This window comes from Megalobrama amblycephala, linkage group LG18, assembly GCF_018812025.1.
Source record: "Megalobrama amblycephala isolate DHTTF-2021 linkage group LG18, ASM1881202v1, whole genome shotgun sequence".
NCBI classification, from domain to species: Eukaryota; Metazoa; Chordata; class Actinopteri; order Cypriniformes; family Xenocyprididae; genus Megalobrama; species Megalobrama amblycephala.
In genome coordinates, this window is record NC_063061.1 from 10,034,954 (window position 1) to 10,052,512 (window position 17,559).

Consider the following 17,559-nt stretch of genomic DNA (forward strand, 5'->3'; position numbering starts at 1 on the left):
ACAGTGAACCACCCCGTCACACCCCGTTTTGTTAAAAGTTTATGGAAAGGAAATGAAATATTACATAAATTAATGTTGAATGATGTTCTTGTTGTGTGGACTAATCAGATAAATGTAACTTTATTTGTATTTTTTAAGTGAATTAATTTTTTTCAGTACAAACAATTGAGGCCATTGAAATGTTGAATTCATATTTCAAGATTAAAAATCTAAGAATCTTTTTTTTTATTATTAAATTACAGACACTCTATTGATGGTTTCCAAAAAAGGGACATTTTACTATTAAGAAAACATTAGATTTCTAAAAATCTATTTCTTGTTTTACTACTCTAATGGCATACATATTGTCTATGACGGGGTGGTACAAGAATGGCTTCCTTGCCTGAATAAAAAGGATAATATTAATAAAGATTTTGTGCCTGAGGTGGGAAAATATGTCTTTTGGAAGTTGTAGGTTTGTTTAAAAAAATTGCAAAGTGGAAATGGCACCCGCCGTTTCGTAGACTCTTCTACATCACTTGCAATATTCTAAAACAACACTCAGAAGCAATAAATACTACATTAAGCAATTCTAAAATGGCATTCTCTGCGTTTGTTGTGTGGATACTGCTCTGTCAATCATCATTAGAGCGCCACCCTCAGGCTAAAGAACGCAAGTACACAATTCTGCCAAAAGTGTCTGATGTGTTTAGTGATCATATAAATCTTACAAAAATTATCATCATAAACTAGCACTAAGACCCTGAATCTGCCCTACCTAAATTTATGAACCACTACTGGAACTTTCGTTCTGTGAATCACAAATTTGAGAAATGATCTTAGATCAAATGTAAGATAACATTTTATAAATGAGGCCCCATATTAAGGCTTGAAATATTTAAGTAGGCTATCTTAAAAGTTAGGCCTTCAAGAGACTAGTATCCCTGGTAATTTTTCTTTAAAAAAAATATATATACAGTACAGTCCAAAAGTTTGGAACCACTAAGATTTTTAATGTTTTTAAAAGAAATTTCGTCTGCTCACCAAGGCTACATTTATTTAATTAAAAATACAGTAAAAACAGTAATATTGTGAAATATTATTACAATTTAAAATAACTGTTTTCTATTTGAATATATTTCACAAAGTAATTTATTTCTGTGATGCAAAGCTGAATTTTCAGCATCGTTACTCCAGTCTTCAGTGTCACATGATCCTTCAGAAATCATTCTAATATGCTGATTTGCTGCTCAATAAACATTTATGATTATTTTCAATGTTGAAAACAGTTTTCAGGATTCCTTGATGAATAGAAAGTTCAAAAGAACAGCATTTATCTGAAATACAAAGCTTCTGTAGCATTATACACTACCGTTCAAAAGTTTGGGGTCAGTAAGAATTTTTATTTGTATTTTTTTGAAAAGAAATTAAAGAAATGAATACTTTTATTCAGCAAGGATGCATTAAATCAATCAACAAAAGATGTTACAAAAGAAATGTTACAAAAGATTAGATTTCAGATAAACACTGTTCTTTTGAACTTTCTATTCATCAAAGAATCCTGAAAAAAAATATTGTACACAAATATTTTGTACAATTGTACACATTAAATGTTTCTTGAGCAGCAGATCAACATATTAGAATGATTTCTGAAGGATCATGTGACACTGAAGACTGGAGTAATGATGCTGAAAATTCAGCTTTGCCATCACAGGAATAAATTACTTTGTCAAATATATTTAAATAGTACACAGTTATTTTAAATTGTAATAATATTTCACAATATTACTGTTTTTTACTGTATTTTTAATTAAATAAATGTAGCCTTGGTGAGCAGACGAAACTTCTTTTAAAAACATTAAAAATCTTAGTGGTTCCAAACTTTTGGACTGTACTGTATATATATATATATGACTGATGTATTAACTTTTCCTTAAAGTGAGGTATTAAACATTAATCAAACTTGAGGGCTGACGTCAGACAAAGTACACCCAAACTATTGTAAAACCATTTTAGTTTATTTTACATTTAGGCTACAAACATAAATCCAATGCCCACATTTGAGTACCGGCTGAAATGCAGTTACACAAAATGCAATACTGTTTACATAAGTTAATATCTACCGAACTTGATGACTTAACTAAACACATACTTTGTGTTTAAAACGGAAGGGGGGAAAATACCAACAAGCTTCAATGTTATGACTTGGTAGATGGGGAAAAAAAAAAAAAAAAAAAAAAAGTCTGTCAGGCTACTTTGATATGACCTCTTTTTCTCCCTGTCATGTGACTGCTTTAGTGAACATAAACCATACATCACATTTGCATTTAAAAAACAAAAACATGCATGTAAACAAACGTTCATCACTGTTCATTTGGAGAATTGTTTTTATCTGCTGATGAAGCTGCAAATGCATGTTCATCTCTAAACCTCTTTTGTGCTGCTTGAAATAACATCTCTTTGGAATTTAAAGCCATTCAGACAAAGAATTACACAGCCAGCCCCTGAACTATTGCTTCTTTTAAGACATGGCCAGTGTTTACACCTTGTAAACATTTCAATCTTTTCATGGACAGAAAACAGAATTACATTTGCATCATATTCTCTTTCAATCAAGAATGTCCAAATTTCAATTTACCACCAAAAGAAAAAAAAAAGTCAATTATAGGAAGAAGAGCGTGTCAGGCAGGAAGTGAGGTAAGAGGACCATCATGCTTGCTTTAAATGCAGTCGATGCTATTAGTTGTTGAATGCTTTTCATTGACCTGTTGAGGTAAATAGTGTTTTGAGTAGGACAAGTGCTAGAATCTTTTTTGTCCTCCAGTAACGACCGACTATAAAGAGATGTACGATGAACGACGCGAGATCCAGAGAAGCTGATCTGTGGAGCAGCAGTTGTTTGGGGAGGACGGGGTTTCCGGCACCAAACCTTTCTAGACTCAGCTTCTCCTCGGTGCTGAAGAGGTCATTGATTCTGCCTCTTTGAGAGGTACCTGTTGGACAAGGACACAATCATTAGGGTTGTAAAAATTATTACATTACACATTTTATTAAATTAATTGCATGATATGCTTATTAATGAATCCAATTAATCACAATTAGTCACACATTTTCTTTTGAGGGTTTTATTCCATCAAATACTGCTAATTCAAATCCATTTCAATGCTGCCGTCTTCCACAATAATGAAGAGACAAAAAGGGTTTTGTTTTTCATATTATTAAACAGAAGTCTATCGCAGTGATATTTTAGTATCACTGATATACTATTATAGTTTTTGTTAATATTTTAATTTTATAAAAATAAAATGTATTTTCTCATTTATTTCAACTTTAAAGTTGTGATGTATATTTTGTGTGTGTGTGTGTAATATATATATATATATATATATATATATATATACACAGTCCAAAAGTTTGGAACCACTAAGATTTTTAATGTTTTTAAAAGAAGTTTCGTCTGCTCACCAAGGCTATATTTATTTAATTAAAAATACAGTAAAAAACAGTAATATTGTGAAATATTATTACAATTTAAAATAACTGTGTACTATTTAAATATATTTGACAAAGTAATTTATTCCTGTGATGCAAAGCTGAATTTTCAGCATCGTTACTCCAGTCTTCAGTGTCACATGATCATCATCATGTCATTCTAATATGCTGATTGCTGCTCAATAAACATTTATGATTATTTTCAATGTTGAAAACAGTTGTGTACTTTTTTTTTTTCAGGATTCCTTGATGAATAGAAAGTTCAAAAGAACAGCATTTATCTGAAATACAAAGCTTCTGTAGCATTATACACTACCGTTCAAAAGTTTGGGGTCAGTAAGAATTTTTATTTTTATTTTTTTGAAAAGAAATTAAAGAAATGAACACTTTTATTCAGCAAGGATGCATTAAATCAATCAAAAGTGGCAGTAAAGACATTTATAATGTTACAAAAGATTAGATTTCAGATAAACACTGTTCTTTTGAACTTTCTATTCATCAAATAATCCTGAACAAGAATATTGTACACAAATATTTTGTACAATTGTACACATTAAATGTTTCTTGAGCAGCAGATCAGCATATTAGAATGATTTCTGAAGGATCATGTGACACTGAAGACTGGAGTAATGATGCTGAAAATTCAGCTTTGCCATCACAGGAATAAATTACTTTGTGAAATATATTCAAATAGAAAACAGTTATTTTAAATTGTAATAATATTTCACAATATTACTGTTTTTACTGTATTTTTAATTAAATAAATGTAGCCTTGGTGAGCAGACGAAACTTCTTTTAAAAACATTAAAAATCTTAGTGGTTCCAAACTTTTGGACTGTACTGTATATATTACAAAATACATTAAATCAGTATTTTTTGTCAAAATTTAGAATTTTTTGTTTGGTCTTTTAAAGTGTCTTGTTTTTGCAATAATGCCACATTAGTTGCCACTAATAGACAAGACTTGCTTGTGAATTCAATAATTAGAATAAGAAATTAATTTTAAATAATAATAAAAAAAAAAACAGCAATAAGCAGATATGAACAGGAGTGTATGCGTTTGTGTGATCATGTTCGTTCCACATTACATTTGTGCTCTAGTACCAGGCCTTCATTTATGTGTGGAAATATTCAGATTTATGCTGGATTTATTTATTTATTTATTTTTTGACTTTTGACTTTCTAAAATAACTTGCTTGTGGCCTGGTTACTAACTTTCTTCAAAATATCTTCCTTTGTGTTCAACAGAACAAAGAAATTTATACAGATTTGGAACAACTTGAGGGTGAGTAAATGATGAAAGAACTTTCATTTTTGGGTGAACTATCCCTTTAATCCCCCGGAGCCGTGTGGAGTACGTTTATGATGGATGAAACTCAAGAAAGTGCATCCAAACAGGTGGTTGCCGTGCACTGCCATTACAAAGCTTAGAAGCATCAGGGTGATTATTAATCTAACTCTGATTGTGTTCATCAGAAAGAAGAAAGTCATACACACCTAGGATGGCTTGAGAGTGAGTAAATCATGGGGTAAATTTTAAAATGAACTAATCCTTTAAAATTTTGTGTTGATGTGCTATGGAAACAAATTGCTGACGAACATACCGTTTTCGCCTTGACTTAAACAATAACTGTATAAAAATGATGCATTTCCTTTAGAACAAGCACTCTTGACAATTAGTGAATAGATCACCTTGCAATTCAGTTTTGATGTGGGATGTAGTTTTGTACTCAGTCGTCATATAAAATATTTTGTAACATTATAAATGTCTTTACTGTCACTTTTGATCAATTTAATGCATCCTTGCTGAATAAAAGTATTAATTTCTTTCCAAACACATAAACAAACTAAATCTTACTGACCCCAAACTTTTGAACGGTAGTGTGGTTACAAAAGCTTTCTATTTCAGATAAATGCTGTTTTTTGAACTTTCTATAAAAAAAAAAAAAAAAAAAAAAAAAAAAAAACATTGATGATAAATGTTTCTTGAGCAGCAAATCATATTAGAATGATTTCTGAAGGATCATGTGACACTGAAGACTGGAGTAATGATCAGCTTTGATCAAGAATAAATAGCATTTTATAATATATTCAAATAGAAAACAGTTATTTTAAATTGTAATATTTAACACATACATACATACACATTAAACAAGAAAATCAATATTTATAAATAATACAATTTCACCTTATGGCATTGCAGCATAAGAATCATAAAAAGTCAACACTCTACATCTCTCCTCGTTTCTCAGATCTCATTTGTAGCTTTTATTTTCTGTGTTTGTGAATTATTTATATAGTGAATACAGTATTTTCTTTGCTTCACCTTTCCCAGTGCTTGTGGTTGAGACCTGAGAAGTCTTCCAGTTTAGCGATTTCCTTCAGATACAGAGACAGCTTGTAGAGCTCTTTGTCTTTCTCACGGTTTAAGTGTGCCTTCATGAACGGTCTGATCTGTGATCAATACATGGAGAAGAAGAAATTTTAAAACCATTTAATACAGTTTCTTATAAAGCAGGCACGAAAATAACAGACATTTATTAGACGCAATGCTAGTGGTGGGAGTAAAAAAAAAAAAAAACATTCTCTGATACTGAAATGATTCTGAAGATTTTCACTTTTGATTCTGGATTTAATTTTTAACTGCAGCTGCTGGGTCGATTACTTACCAATTGTAGTTGGTTACTAATTCCAAATTACATGACAAAAATTGTAGTTAGTAGTAATGTAATCGATTACATTACACATATTAGGTAATATAATCTGACTACTTTTTAATTACTTTTGACCTAACTCGTTTATCACATTGAATTGAATAGGATAATCTTACTATATTAATATAAAACTACAAAGAGAAAGAAAATGTATTCCATTCTTTGTCATCAAGAACATGAAGTGCATTAAACATTACGTCAGTTTTTAAATAAATCATAAAAAAAAAAAGTAAATTAAAATAAATAATTTTAAAATAATAAAAATGGGTATGAAAGACAAAAGCCTTCAAAAGACAGTAATACATGGTTAAATGACATACTGAGTGTTATTTCAATTAATAATGTGTTGATTACATATGCAATGTTGCAATGTTAAGAAAACACTCCTTAAAGGATTAGTCCACTTTTAAATACGCTTTTCCTGATAAATTTACTCACCACCATGTCATCCAAGATGTTCATGTCTTTCTTTCGTCAGTCGAAAAGAAATGAAGGTTTTTGATGTAAACATTCCATGATTTTTCTCCTTATAGTGGACTTCAATGGGCACCAAACGGTTGAAGGTCAAAATGACAGTTTCAGTGCAGCTTCAAAGGGCTTTAAGCGATACCAAACGAGGAATAAGGGTCTTATCCAGCGAAACGATCGGTCATTTTCGAAAAAAATACAACCGTTTATGCTTTATAAAAAAAATATCGCCTTGAACGTACTTTCCGTTTCCGCATTCTTCATAACGTTTACGCTGAATGTTTTACACCTTCCCTATTCTACTTACGGAACGAACGCGGCGCCAGTTTCGTTTTTTTCCGTAAGTAGAATAGGAAAGGTGTAGAACATTCAGCGTAAGCGTTATGAAGAATGCGGAAGCGGAAAGTACGTTCAAGGCGATATTTTGTTTATAAAGCATAAACGGTTGTATTTTTTTCGAAAATGACCGATTGAAACTGTAATTTGGACCTTCAACCTGTTGGTAGCCATTGAAATCCACTTTATGGAGAAAAATCCTGGAATGTTTTCCTCAAAAACCTTCATTTCTTTTCGACTGACGAAAGAAAGACATGAACATCTTGGATGACACGGGGGTGAGTAAATTATCAGGAAAAGTGTATTTAAAAGTGGACTAATCCTTTAAAAGTGAAATGATTTCTGTAAATCCAGTGGTCAAATGCATCGTGGCCCCCTAAATTTTGAATATAATTATAGCCACCTGACTAGTGGCCACTCTGTGTGTGCAATTTCACAAAACTAGAAGACTTTCTGAATGTATATGCTTTTTATAGAAAGGAAAATTTAAAACATGAAAAAGTTGTGTGAATAATATGCAATCATGTAATCAATAAAATAGTAACTGTAGTCTGATTGCGAGTATTTTACGTAATCCAGATTATATGTAATCAGTTACTACCCAGCACTGCACTTATATATGTGCCAGAGACAGCCATATTGTGCTTGCTGTCAAATATCTTGCAAAGAAGCATCTTCCATAAAGTTCGAAAAGGTCAAAGCAAATTCCTAGAACAATCACAGACTTCACTGCACAGGATATGTGCTGTAAATATTTCCAATTAATTCCCTACTTAAATCAGAAATAAACTGTAGCATACCTTCAGTCCATTCTGTGGATTCATGAGGAAGTTTCTTCCAATGTCATCAAACATAATAGTGTTCTTCCGGTCGTAGAACTCACTATATTTACCCCATATGACTCCCAAAGGCTTCACCTGAAACATGACATGCAGACATTATGCACTAACAGAACGTAGAGACAAGGACGTGTTGATTTTAATTAGAATATGTCTGACCTCTACAACTCCTCTTTTAGGTGTGTGCACAGTGATCATGGCTGCACTGTCCAACATGAAGGTGATCTTGTAGTTTGGGTTGTCCGTCACCCCCAGCTCCTAAAAGACCACAGTTATAGCAATATGTTAATGCCAGTAATGGGGGCCGTAGGGTTTGTTTAACTATTTATCACTAGAGTACCATCATAACCTGAGGCACATTCAACACTTGAGGGAAAACTGCACATTTCAGTGGAATACACTTTTAGCACATCAGCATATATAAAAGCTTTATGATTGAAGGCTTCTATTCTAATGTGGAAAACAAAACAACAAGGACCTACTTTCATTTTAGCATCAATCCACTTCATACTTGTTGCAGCTGAAAAGGAATGAAAGAGAAACAAAAGATCTGAGTGCTTGAGCGTCTTGAAAAGAATCTGCAAATCTTGACTAAATGGATACTTACACCAGATGACAATATCATAGTCCTCGTATGCTGATGTAAGAAACTCGTGCAAGTACGGTCTCATCAGCTCCTGACCCGTCTCTGCGCATGACTTATGATCTACATTTAAAGAGAGAGAAAAAAAAAAAATGCATATGCATATACGTAAACACACAGTTGCAATTGTCTTTTCTTCTCTATTGTGACATATATTCAAATGAAACAACTCCTCGAACTACACAAAATGTAGGGCGGGATTTGGATTTTGTCAATGGGGAATTAACTGAATAGTTGTGGTTTGCCACTGCTGTGATGTCATGTGAGTGACAGGTGCCCCGCCCTCATGCCAGTAAACACGTCATCAGATAAGAGATGTTGCTGCAAGGGTTTTTTAAGGATTTGTTTTTGGCAATTTTTGTCTTTATTATGATAGGATAGTATCCACCTTATTTCTGACAAGCCTACTGCATTTTGAATTATGGGTGGAACTTCCGGTTTGAAGAACTTCCATTTAAAAAGACTGAAATGAATCGTTTCAAATCATAAGGTTGCCCTACAAATAAAGCTTATCCGCCAGTTTGACTGAATGAGCTGTCAATTTTTCTTTCATGATTTATTTTCAGACATCATGAGAATAACGTAACACTTAGTATTTTAACGTGACATGTTATAAGAAGAATATCTATGGCAAGAGATCTTTTTAGTCGCTGCTTTCTATCCTCGTGATTAATTTCATTTGTCCCTTTGGCTTCCATTGTAATAGTATGAAAAAGGACAACATATACTGCACATTTGTGGTCTGTTCTCCCGATATAATTTACGATATATCCCATTAATAATTCACTGGAATGCACGAAGAATCTCGTTTTTCTCTTCAAAGCCTCACGTCTCTTTCCAGGTTTGTTTTCATAGGTAAATACAATTTATTTTCTCTAAAAATTACAGAAATCACTTTGAAATAGTATCACGCAATGCTGAAGTTCGTGAACATTTTTTATTAAGGCAACGTATACTACATAATACAGATATGTATCACTATAGTTATATTAACCCGTCCGTTATTGCTGTGGAAAGAATCAAGCTTTTTCATGGCCTGTTGAAAGTACCTTGTTGATGCTTTTACACTTTTAAATGTCCTTTAAGTGTTTGTTTGTTGAAGGGCGAGTAGAATAATGTCATCTCATTATACCAAGTTTAAAATAAAACATTATTGCATTCATAGAGCGAGCCTTTCACTGACTGTTTACAGCTTAACGGAAGTTACACCCATAATTTGCAAAGCGTCATGGGGCGTGGTAATAAGGTGGATAGAGTGGACAGGAAGCAATGTGGGAGAGAGAGAGGGGGGTGGGATCAGGGACTCGGGCCGCCCGAAGCACAAAGGCACTATGTCAGTGCGCTGACCACGAGGCTATCGGTAACAAGGGTACATTAATTAAAAATAAATACCGCAAAATTGCATATATATATATATATATATATATATATATATATATATATATATATATATATATATATATATATATATATATATATATATATATAAAAAACAATTTTGATTTCATGACAACTTGAATGCTTGCTATTGGCTAGATGGATTTACTCAGTACTATATACAGTATCAGATGCAAGACTCACCAAAGAGCGTATAGTCAATATCTAGAACGAGCAATCTTTTCCCTGGTCTTGGGGGATTTAACTCGTCAACTTTATAATCTTTCACTCGACGAGCTATCTTGGCCAAATTCTCCTCTCTGTATGAAAGGAAGACAAATACAAAACATTGAATCAGAAAAATTGGATAAATAAACTTGTTTCCAAATGTATGATAGTGGCACAAGAAAAAGTAAATGTTTATTAGTAAACATATACAAGTATGTTTGGGGTCTGTAAGATTTTTTAAAATTAATTTCAAAGTCTCTTATGCTAACAAAAATTGCATTTATTTATTTCCTGCATCATTACTCCAGTCTTCAGTGTCACACGATCCTTCAGAAATCATTCTAATATGCAGTTTGCTGCTCAAGAAACATTTATTATACATTAATATTTTTATGGAAACGGTGATGCTTAATTTTTTCAGGATGCTTTCATGAAAAAAAGCTTCAAATAAACAGCATTTATTTGAAAATGTGTAATATCAAAAATGTCTTTACAGCCTCTTTGATCAATTTAATGCATACTTACTGAATAAAAGTACTGACCCCCAACTTTTGAATGTGGAATAAATGAATAAATAACTGGGTTTCACTGGCCTGTTTTCAACCTCAGTCACTTCCTCTTCAATGTCAAAGTCATTGACCACATCATCATTTTCTGGTGGAGGTGCCAAGACATCTTCCTATGGAACGTTAACTCAAAGGTTATGAGATTTTGCATTGTACAAAGAGCAAAATGTACTTGAAATAACATAACATAAAATCATAAAACAATTGTATAACCACCACAAATTACACATACACTACCCCCCCAACTCAATAATATTACCAACCAAACTTTCCTCTCTGGTGCCCATCATCATAATTTTGGTATTGGGCTTCAACTTCAAGTCACCCAGTTTGACATCGTCATCTGCTGGTTTACCTGACAAAAGAAGAAAGTTAAACAACATTTATTTTTTTAACTTTGCATATTTTGTATCAGATATATGCCTGGTTTCACAGACAAGGCTTAGATTAAGCCAGAATTAGGCCTTAGTTCAATTAGGACATTTAGGTAGCTTTTATAAACATGGCTTAGAAAAAAAAAAAAAAACATTACTGGTGTGCATCCTGAGACAAAACAATGGCAAAGACCTATCAATATCAAGACAGGTCAGTGCAAGTTGCTTTCAGTTAAAACAGCTCAACATGCATTTAGTCTGGGACTAGGCTTAAGCCTTGTCTGTAAAATCGGGCGAGAGTTTCTGTTTTTAATGTCGCTCACCTTTCACTTTCAACCCCAGGAGCTTTTGTCGTTCTGGAAGAACTCCCGTGAGTGATTTAATGGACTGTTTCAGATCCAAGACGGTGTCCTCCTCAGACAGTGTGCTAATGGAGTACTCCTGCCCACCCCACTTGATAATAACTGAAACAGACATGCTGGTGGACGAGCTGTGAAAGGTAGTTTTGTGTTATTTGCTCATCTTTGTAATGATTTTTGAAATCAAATAAACTGCCAGCCTGTCAGAAACACTTTATGGAGTGCATCAGCATATACAGGGGTTGGACAATAAAACTGAAAAAGCTGGTTTTAGACCACAATAATTTATTAGTATGGTGTAGGGCCTCCTTTTGAGGCCAATACAGCATCAATTCATCTTGGGAATGACAAAACACCCCAAAATGGCTCAAAAATATTTAGATCTGGTGTCTGTACAGGCCATGGGAATGTAAACTTCATTTTTACATTCATCAAACCATTCTGTCACAAGTCTTGCTGTGTGTATTGGTGCATTATAATGCTGATACACGGCACCCCCTTCAGGGTACAAATTTTGAACCACTGGGTGCACCTGGTCCTCCAAAATGTTTCGCTAGTCCTTGCCATCAAGCACAGTAGGGAATGCCATGATATTGCAGCCCAAACTATCACTGATCCACACCTGTGCTTCATTCTGGGCAGCAACAGTCTGGGTAAGACCAAACCCGTAAGACTTTCGTTCATCTTCAGAAACACAAATTAAGATATTTTTAATGAAATCGGAGCGCTTTCAGTCCCTCCATAGACAGCTACACAACTGACACTTTGACGCTTCAAAAGGTTCATAAAGAGATCGTAAAAATAATCCATATGAATTGAGCAGATTAGTCCAAATTTTCTGAAGAGACACGATCGCTTTATATGATGAACAGATTTAATTTAGGATTTTATTCACATTGATCAGCAAACATAAACAGAAGCTCAACTGAACCTGCTTGACACGTGAGAACAAACCTCATTGGCTCTTGCGTAAAGCAGAACGTATACTTCCTTTTTTTACACGTACAGTCGAATGCACAGCCTTGCAAAGTATACTTCACTTGCCTCATATGCGTACACCGGTGTTCGGCGCATGCGCATTGTGACAAATCACAACCCATATAAATATCTTTGTATTCTTTCATGATAGAGTTGTAAAAATGAGGGAAGTGCTCGTCTGCGGCATAATAAAAGCTCCACTGCTCTCGAGACATGTCGCGCGTGTCTCTCATTAGCAATCACTCCAGCAGCCTCGTTACGCTCCAATGGTTTTCAGCCACAACCTGCTTCATACTAGGGCTGGGCGATATATCGCATGAGATTGTCACGCGCATTTCGTCAGTAAAGCCGGTTCCCTGATTGCCACTAAATCACCATCACCTGCTTTCAAATGGAGCACCATTTAATAGACAGAACCGTAGATCACTGACAAGCTACGCAATATCGCATTCATTATCGCAGATGAATCGCCTTCGATAATGAACGCGATATTGCGTAGCTTGTCAGTGATCTACTAGCCTGGGTGCCAGCCCGAACCCCGCCCACAACATTTTTTGGACGGGAAGTTCGGTCTGGACTCGATCCATTGTGGAGTAATTATGCTCGGCTCCCAGAAGGCCGAGCCAATCAAATTGCCAGGGCGGGCTTTAATCGATGATGGACAGGCTATCTGCGGTTATGTAACCACCCACGTCATCAAAGAGCGCTTGGGTTGAATTGGTTTTCACCAACGATGACTGCAGCTGGAGAAGTAAGATGTTTAGATTCTGCTATCACGTCTGTAATAAAAGAAATCGACAGCGCATTAATTTTAAAAGACGAACAAAGAACCGCAATCAAGGCATTTGTTGATGGGAAAGATGTGTTTGCCGTCCTTCCAACGGGATTCGGCAAAAGTTTAAGTACAAGTTCAACATATGTCACTTACTGCGTTGCTCTGATTGGTTGTAGGTCTATCCAATTGAGTGCAGAGTTTTTTTTTTTACTGGTTCGGTTAAGACACGCCCCATAATTCAAGTGCAATGGAGCAGTATCAGACTCACATTCTGCCTAGAATATGAGTATGACGAAGTCAGGCTAGTGATCAACTGCTCTGTCTATTAAATGCCGCTCCATTTGAAAGCAGGTGATGGTGATTTAGCGGCAATCAGGGAACCGGCTTTACTGACGAAATGCGCGTGACAATCGCATGCGATATATAGCCCAGCCCTACTTCATACTACAGTAATGTTAATAAATCTTTAAAGTCCCCCTGTAATCAATAATTTTATCCATTAAAACTCACCTTTGATCACCATAATGACACATTTAAACAATTTTTCCTGTAAAAAAAATCTTCATGTCTTAAAGGATTAGTTCACTTTCAAATAAAATTTTCCTGATAATTTACTCACCCCCATGTCATCAAAGATGTTCATGTCCTTCTTTCTTCAGTCGAAAAGAAATTAAGGTTTTTGATGAAAAAATTCCAGGATTATTCTCCAGGACTATTTCAGTGCAGCTTCAAAGGGCTTTAAACGATACCAGACGAGGAATAAGGGTCTTATCTAGCGAAACGATCGGTCATTTTCTAAAAAAAAAAAAAAAAAAAAGTAAATGTGTATGCTTTATATAAACAAATGATCGCCTTTGTATGTGCTTCCGCTTTCAGTATTCTTCAAAAAGCTTACGCTGCATGTCCGCCTTCCCTATTACTTATGGAAAAAATGTAATTGGTGCTGCGCTCGTCCCATTAGTAGAATAGGGAAGGTGTAGGACATACAGAGTAAGCTTTATGAAGAATACAAAAGTGCGGTTTTGGCAGAAGCACTTGGAAGGCGATCATTTGTTTATATAAAGCATATACATTTACATTTTTTTAGAAAATGACCGATCGTTTGGCCAGATAAGACCCTTATTCCTCGTCTGGTATCGTTTAAAGCTCTGAAGCTGCACTAAAACTGTAATTTTGACCTTCAACCATTTGGTGCCCATTGAAGTCCATTATAAGGAGAATAATCCTGGAATGTTTTCATCAAGAACCTTAATTTCTTTTCGACTGAAGAAAGAAAGACATGAACATCTTGAATGACATGGGGGTGAGTAAATTATCTGGAAAATTTTATTTGAAAATGGACTAATCCTTTAAAATAGCTTGAATGTAATTCTACACTCTTGCCTTATTTATTATATGTGGATATGAATATATTAATTAGCCCCGCCTAAACTCACTCGCACAAGCTCAATAGATCCACTCGGTGAACTTACTGAGGTAAATGCTGCACAATGCTATCGCTTTTTACAACGCCAGACACATAATGGTAATTAATATGATTAGCCTTTTGTTTGACTACATTATCAAACAGCTAATAATGTGTTGCTAATGTTACACAAACCATGTTCCCATTCGTGAATCAGACAGCTGCCTTTTAACAATCAGTATCCTTAGAAACGCTTTGAACACCTTAACGTCAGTGGAGAAAGGCATATAGTTTATCATAACATACATCATACACCCGCTATATTGCCAAATCGATCTACCTGATTTTTTTTTTTTTTTTTTTTTTTTTTTTAAATCGCCAGTGAGACAATTAACACTGCCCAGAAAGCTACTAAAGACGTATTTAAAACAGTTCATGTGACTACAGTGGTTCAACCTTAATATTATAAAGCAACGAGAATACTTTTTGTGCGCCAAAAAAAACAAAACAAAATAATGACTTTATTCAACAATATCTAGTGATGGTCGATTTCAAAACACTGCTTCATGAAGCTTTGAAGCTTTACGAATATTTTGTTTCAAATCAGTGGTTTGGATCGTGAAAGTCACAAGATTTCAGTAAACGAGGCTTCGTTATGTCATAAGTGTTTCAAAATTTCAATGCTTCACGTGACTTTGGCAGTTTGATACACGCTCCGAACCATCAATAGATATTGTTGAATAAAGTTATTCTGTTTTTTTGGTGCACAAAAAGTATTCTCATCACTTTATAACATTAAGGTTGAACCACTGTAGTCACATGACCTGTTTTAAATACGTCTTTAAAAGTGTTAATTGTCTTGCTGGCGATGCAGGCCTCACTGAGCCATCGGATTTCATCAGAAATATCTTAATTTCTTTTCTGAAGATGAACGAAGGTCTTATGGGTGCGAAATGACACAAGGGTGAGTAATTAATGATAGAATTTTCCTTGAACTCACCCTTTAATTTCTGCAGCTGAAAACAAAGAAAACAATAAATTATTAAAATGTTTACGACACACTCTTAATCATGTCTGCGCTTGAGTGCTGATTAGACTATTTATTATATATAGGCAAATAAAAGCTCATTATTATGGTCTATAGCTTATTAACAAACACGTGATTAATCGACTAATGGCTTAAATGAACGACTACTAGTCGACTAGAAAATCTTCAGTCGAGTGCAGCCCTAGTAAAAAGTGAAGTATACTTTGGCCTTAACACACAAGAATGAACATCACTGGTTCTCGCATGTGAGTCTAAATTCAATCTGTTCATCATATAAAGTGATTGTGTCTCTTCAGAAAATTTGGACTAAACCGCTCAATTCATATGAATATGTTTTATGATCTCTTTTTGACGTGTCAAAGTGGTAGTCGCTTAGACTGTCAATGGAGGGACAGAAATTGTTTCAAAGATGAATGAAAGTCTTACAGGTTTGTAATGACATGAGGGTGAGTAAATGATGACAATTTTCTTTTTTAACTAACAACTAACCCTTTAAGCTTTAAACCCTTCCACACCGTAACTCTCACAGATGTGGGAGAGACAGTGAAGGTGAACTCTGAGAACAAAACATGTTTCACATTGCCCACAGCCCAAGATTTGCACTGTTGGCACCAGTGAAACCAACATTTGGCACTGGCATGATTGACCAAAGGTTTGGCTATAGTAGCCCAACCATGAATATATTGACTCTTTGGAGCTCAGATGAACAGTTTTGGTGGAAACAGGAGAGTCGAGGTAAAACTCTGATATGTTTCCCATTATGTTGTGTGGATTTCAGTATTTTATGTATAGCTATGCTATTGCTCTGCTAATTCAACCTTCACAATCTGCTAAATGTAAAATCAGTGAAGATTGGCCACCAGGCATATACAGGTGTGAAACCTCCAACACTCCAGAGTTTCAGTTTCATTGTCCAACCTCTGGAAATGTTACCTTGGCAACGCTACACCAACATCAGCAACAGAAGATTTCCACTGGTCAATACACAAGACAAATGGGTCAGGTGCTACATCACTGTAAAAAATGCAAATAACAACCTCAACTAAAAAAATACAATCTAAGAAAATATAAGCTAAACATATGGCATGATGATCACAGAGCATTATTACATCTCTAAGTGTTTGTAAAAAAGTAACTAACTAGTTGATTTATTTGTTTTGCAATTCTTTTTATTAAAGACCTCGATTAAGGATGGATTGATCTGGCATATTGCATTAGTGAACAAGCATGCATTAGCTTCATTAGCATTTAACTCATTAAGTTATTTTGCATGTAATGCAACAATGAGATCTGATCTGATAATCGTAATCACGCCATTGACTTATAAATTAATTCAATCTAAATGATCTAACGTTATACTAAACAGACAAAAAGAATAGAGAGGTTTCTCACGTACATAAGATCCAGTTCATTCAAAGCTCAAACTGAATACTGCAGGTACCACTAGATTTGCTTTGTTCTTCTTCTCAGTCTCTCTGCTTTTGACGGCCTGACTGCTGCGCCTACTGCCACCTGCTGTTAAAAAGTAGATAGAATGCTATTTTTGCTTTCTTAATAATCTTTTTTCTTTTCTTTTTAAATATAGACATTATTTGTATTTAACGTATTGGGTTTGAATTTACGATATGGCGACAAAATAAACGCATTTTCGGGGAGTTTTTGTGTTTGTGAGCGGCAGTGAGTTCGAATGCGCGAATCGGTTCTTTCAAACAGTTCACTTAAAGGAACCGACTAAAAAAGCGACTCGATTGGTTTGCGTGCAACAGTGCCCGACCACTTTTGTTATATCGGTTTTGGTTCCGGAAATATTTTCCCCATTAATTTGTAGATATAAAAATGTATTCCAAAATTGCATATATGTACAAATACTTAAGCATATAGCTGACGCGATTTGCTTGTTGGATTCTCTGATTGGTGGAGATTTTTCTGCAGAATCATGGGTAATGTAGTTTCTCACCATAATTATCGATTATTAAAA

General features: G+C 34.6%; 1 protein-coding gene across 4 annotated transcripts; it reads right to left on the reverse strand.

Moving 5' to 3' along the window:
• Nucleotides 1-1,976: 1,976 nt before the first annotated feature.
• ublcp1 (ubiquitin-like domain containing CTD phosphatase 1) lies at nt 1,977-17,448 on the reverse strand. Of its 4 annotated transcripts, none has more exons than XM_048165647.1 (12): nt 16,978-17,448; nt 16,515-16,524; nt 11,340-11,506; nt 10,911-10,997; nt 10,670-10,751; nt 10,053-10,168; nt 8,436-8,534; nt 8,311-8,348; nt 7,988-8,086; nt 7,790-7,906; nt 5,798-5,925; nt 1,977-2,972 (listed from the first exon to the last, which is right to left on the reverse strand). In XM_048165647.1, exons 1-12 carry the CDS (start codon nt 16,991-16,993, stop codon nt 2,945-2,947), a joined length of 987 nt encoding a protein of 328 aa, XP_048021604.1. In that variant the 5' UTR covers nt 16,994-17,448; the 3' UTR covers nt 1,977-2,944. The 4 variants fall into 4 exon arrangements, with proteins under 4 accessions (XP_048021604.1, XP_048021603.1, XP_048021606.1 ...); XM_048165646.1 differs by having other exon boundaries at nt 10,670-10,755; nt 10,906-10,997; nt 16,978-17,446; XM_048165649.1 differs by having other exon boundaries at nt 10,670-10,755; nt 10,906-10,997; nt 16,515-16,555; nt 16,978-17,445.
• Nucleotides 17,449-17,559: the final 111 nt, after the last annotated feature.

Excerpts from the sequence above, each read along its gene's own strand:
- ublcp1 (XM_048165646.1), bottom strand. Across the intron at positions 8,087-8,310 it reads GGATTGATGCTAAAATGAAA|GAGCTGGGGGTGACGGACAA; the intron begins GTAGGTCCTTGT and ends GTGGTCTTTTAG. Across the intron at positions 5,926-7,789 it reads ATCCACAGAATGGACTGAAG|ATCAGACCGTTCATGAAGGC; the intron begins GTATGCTACAGT and ends TATTGATCACAG.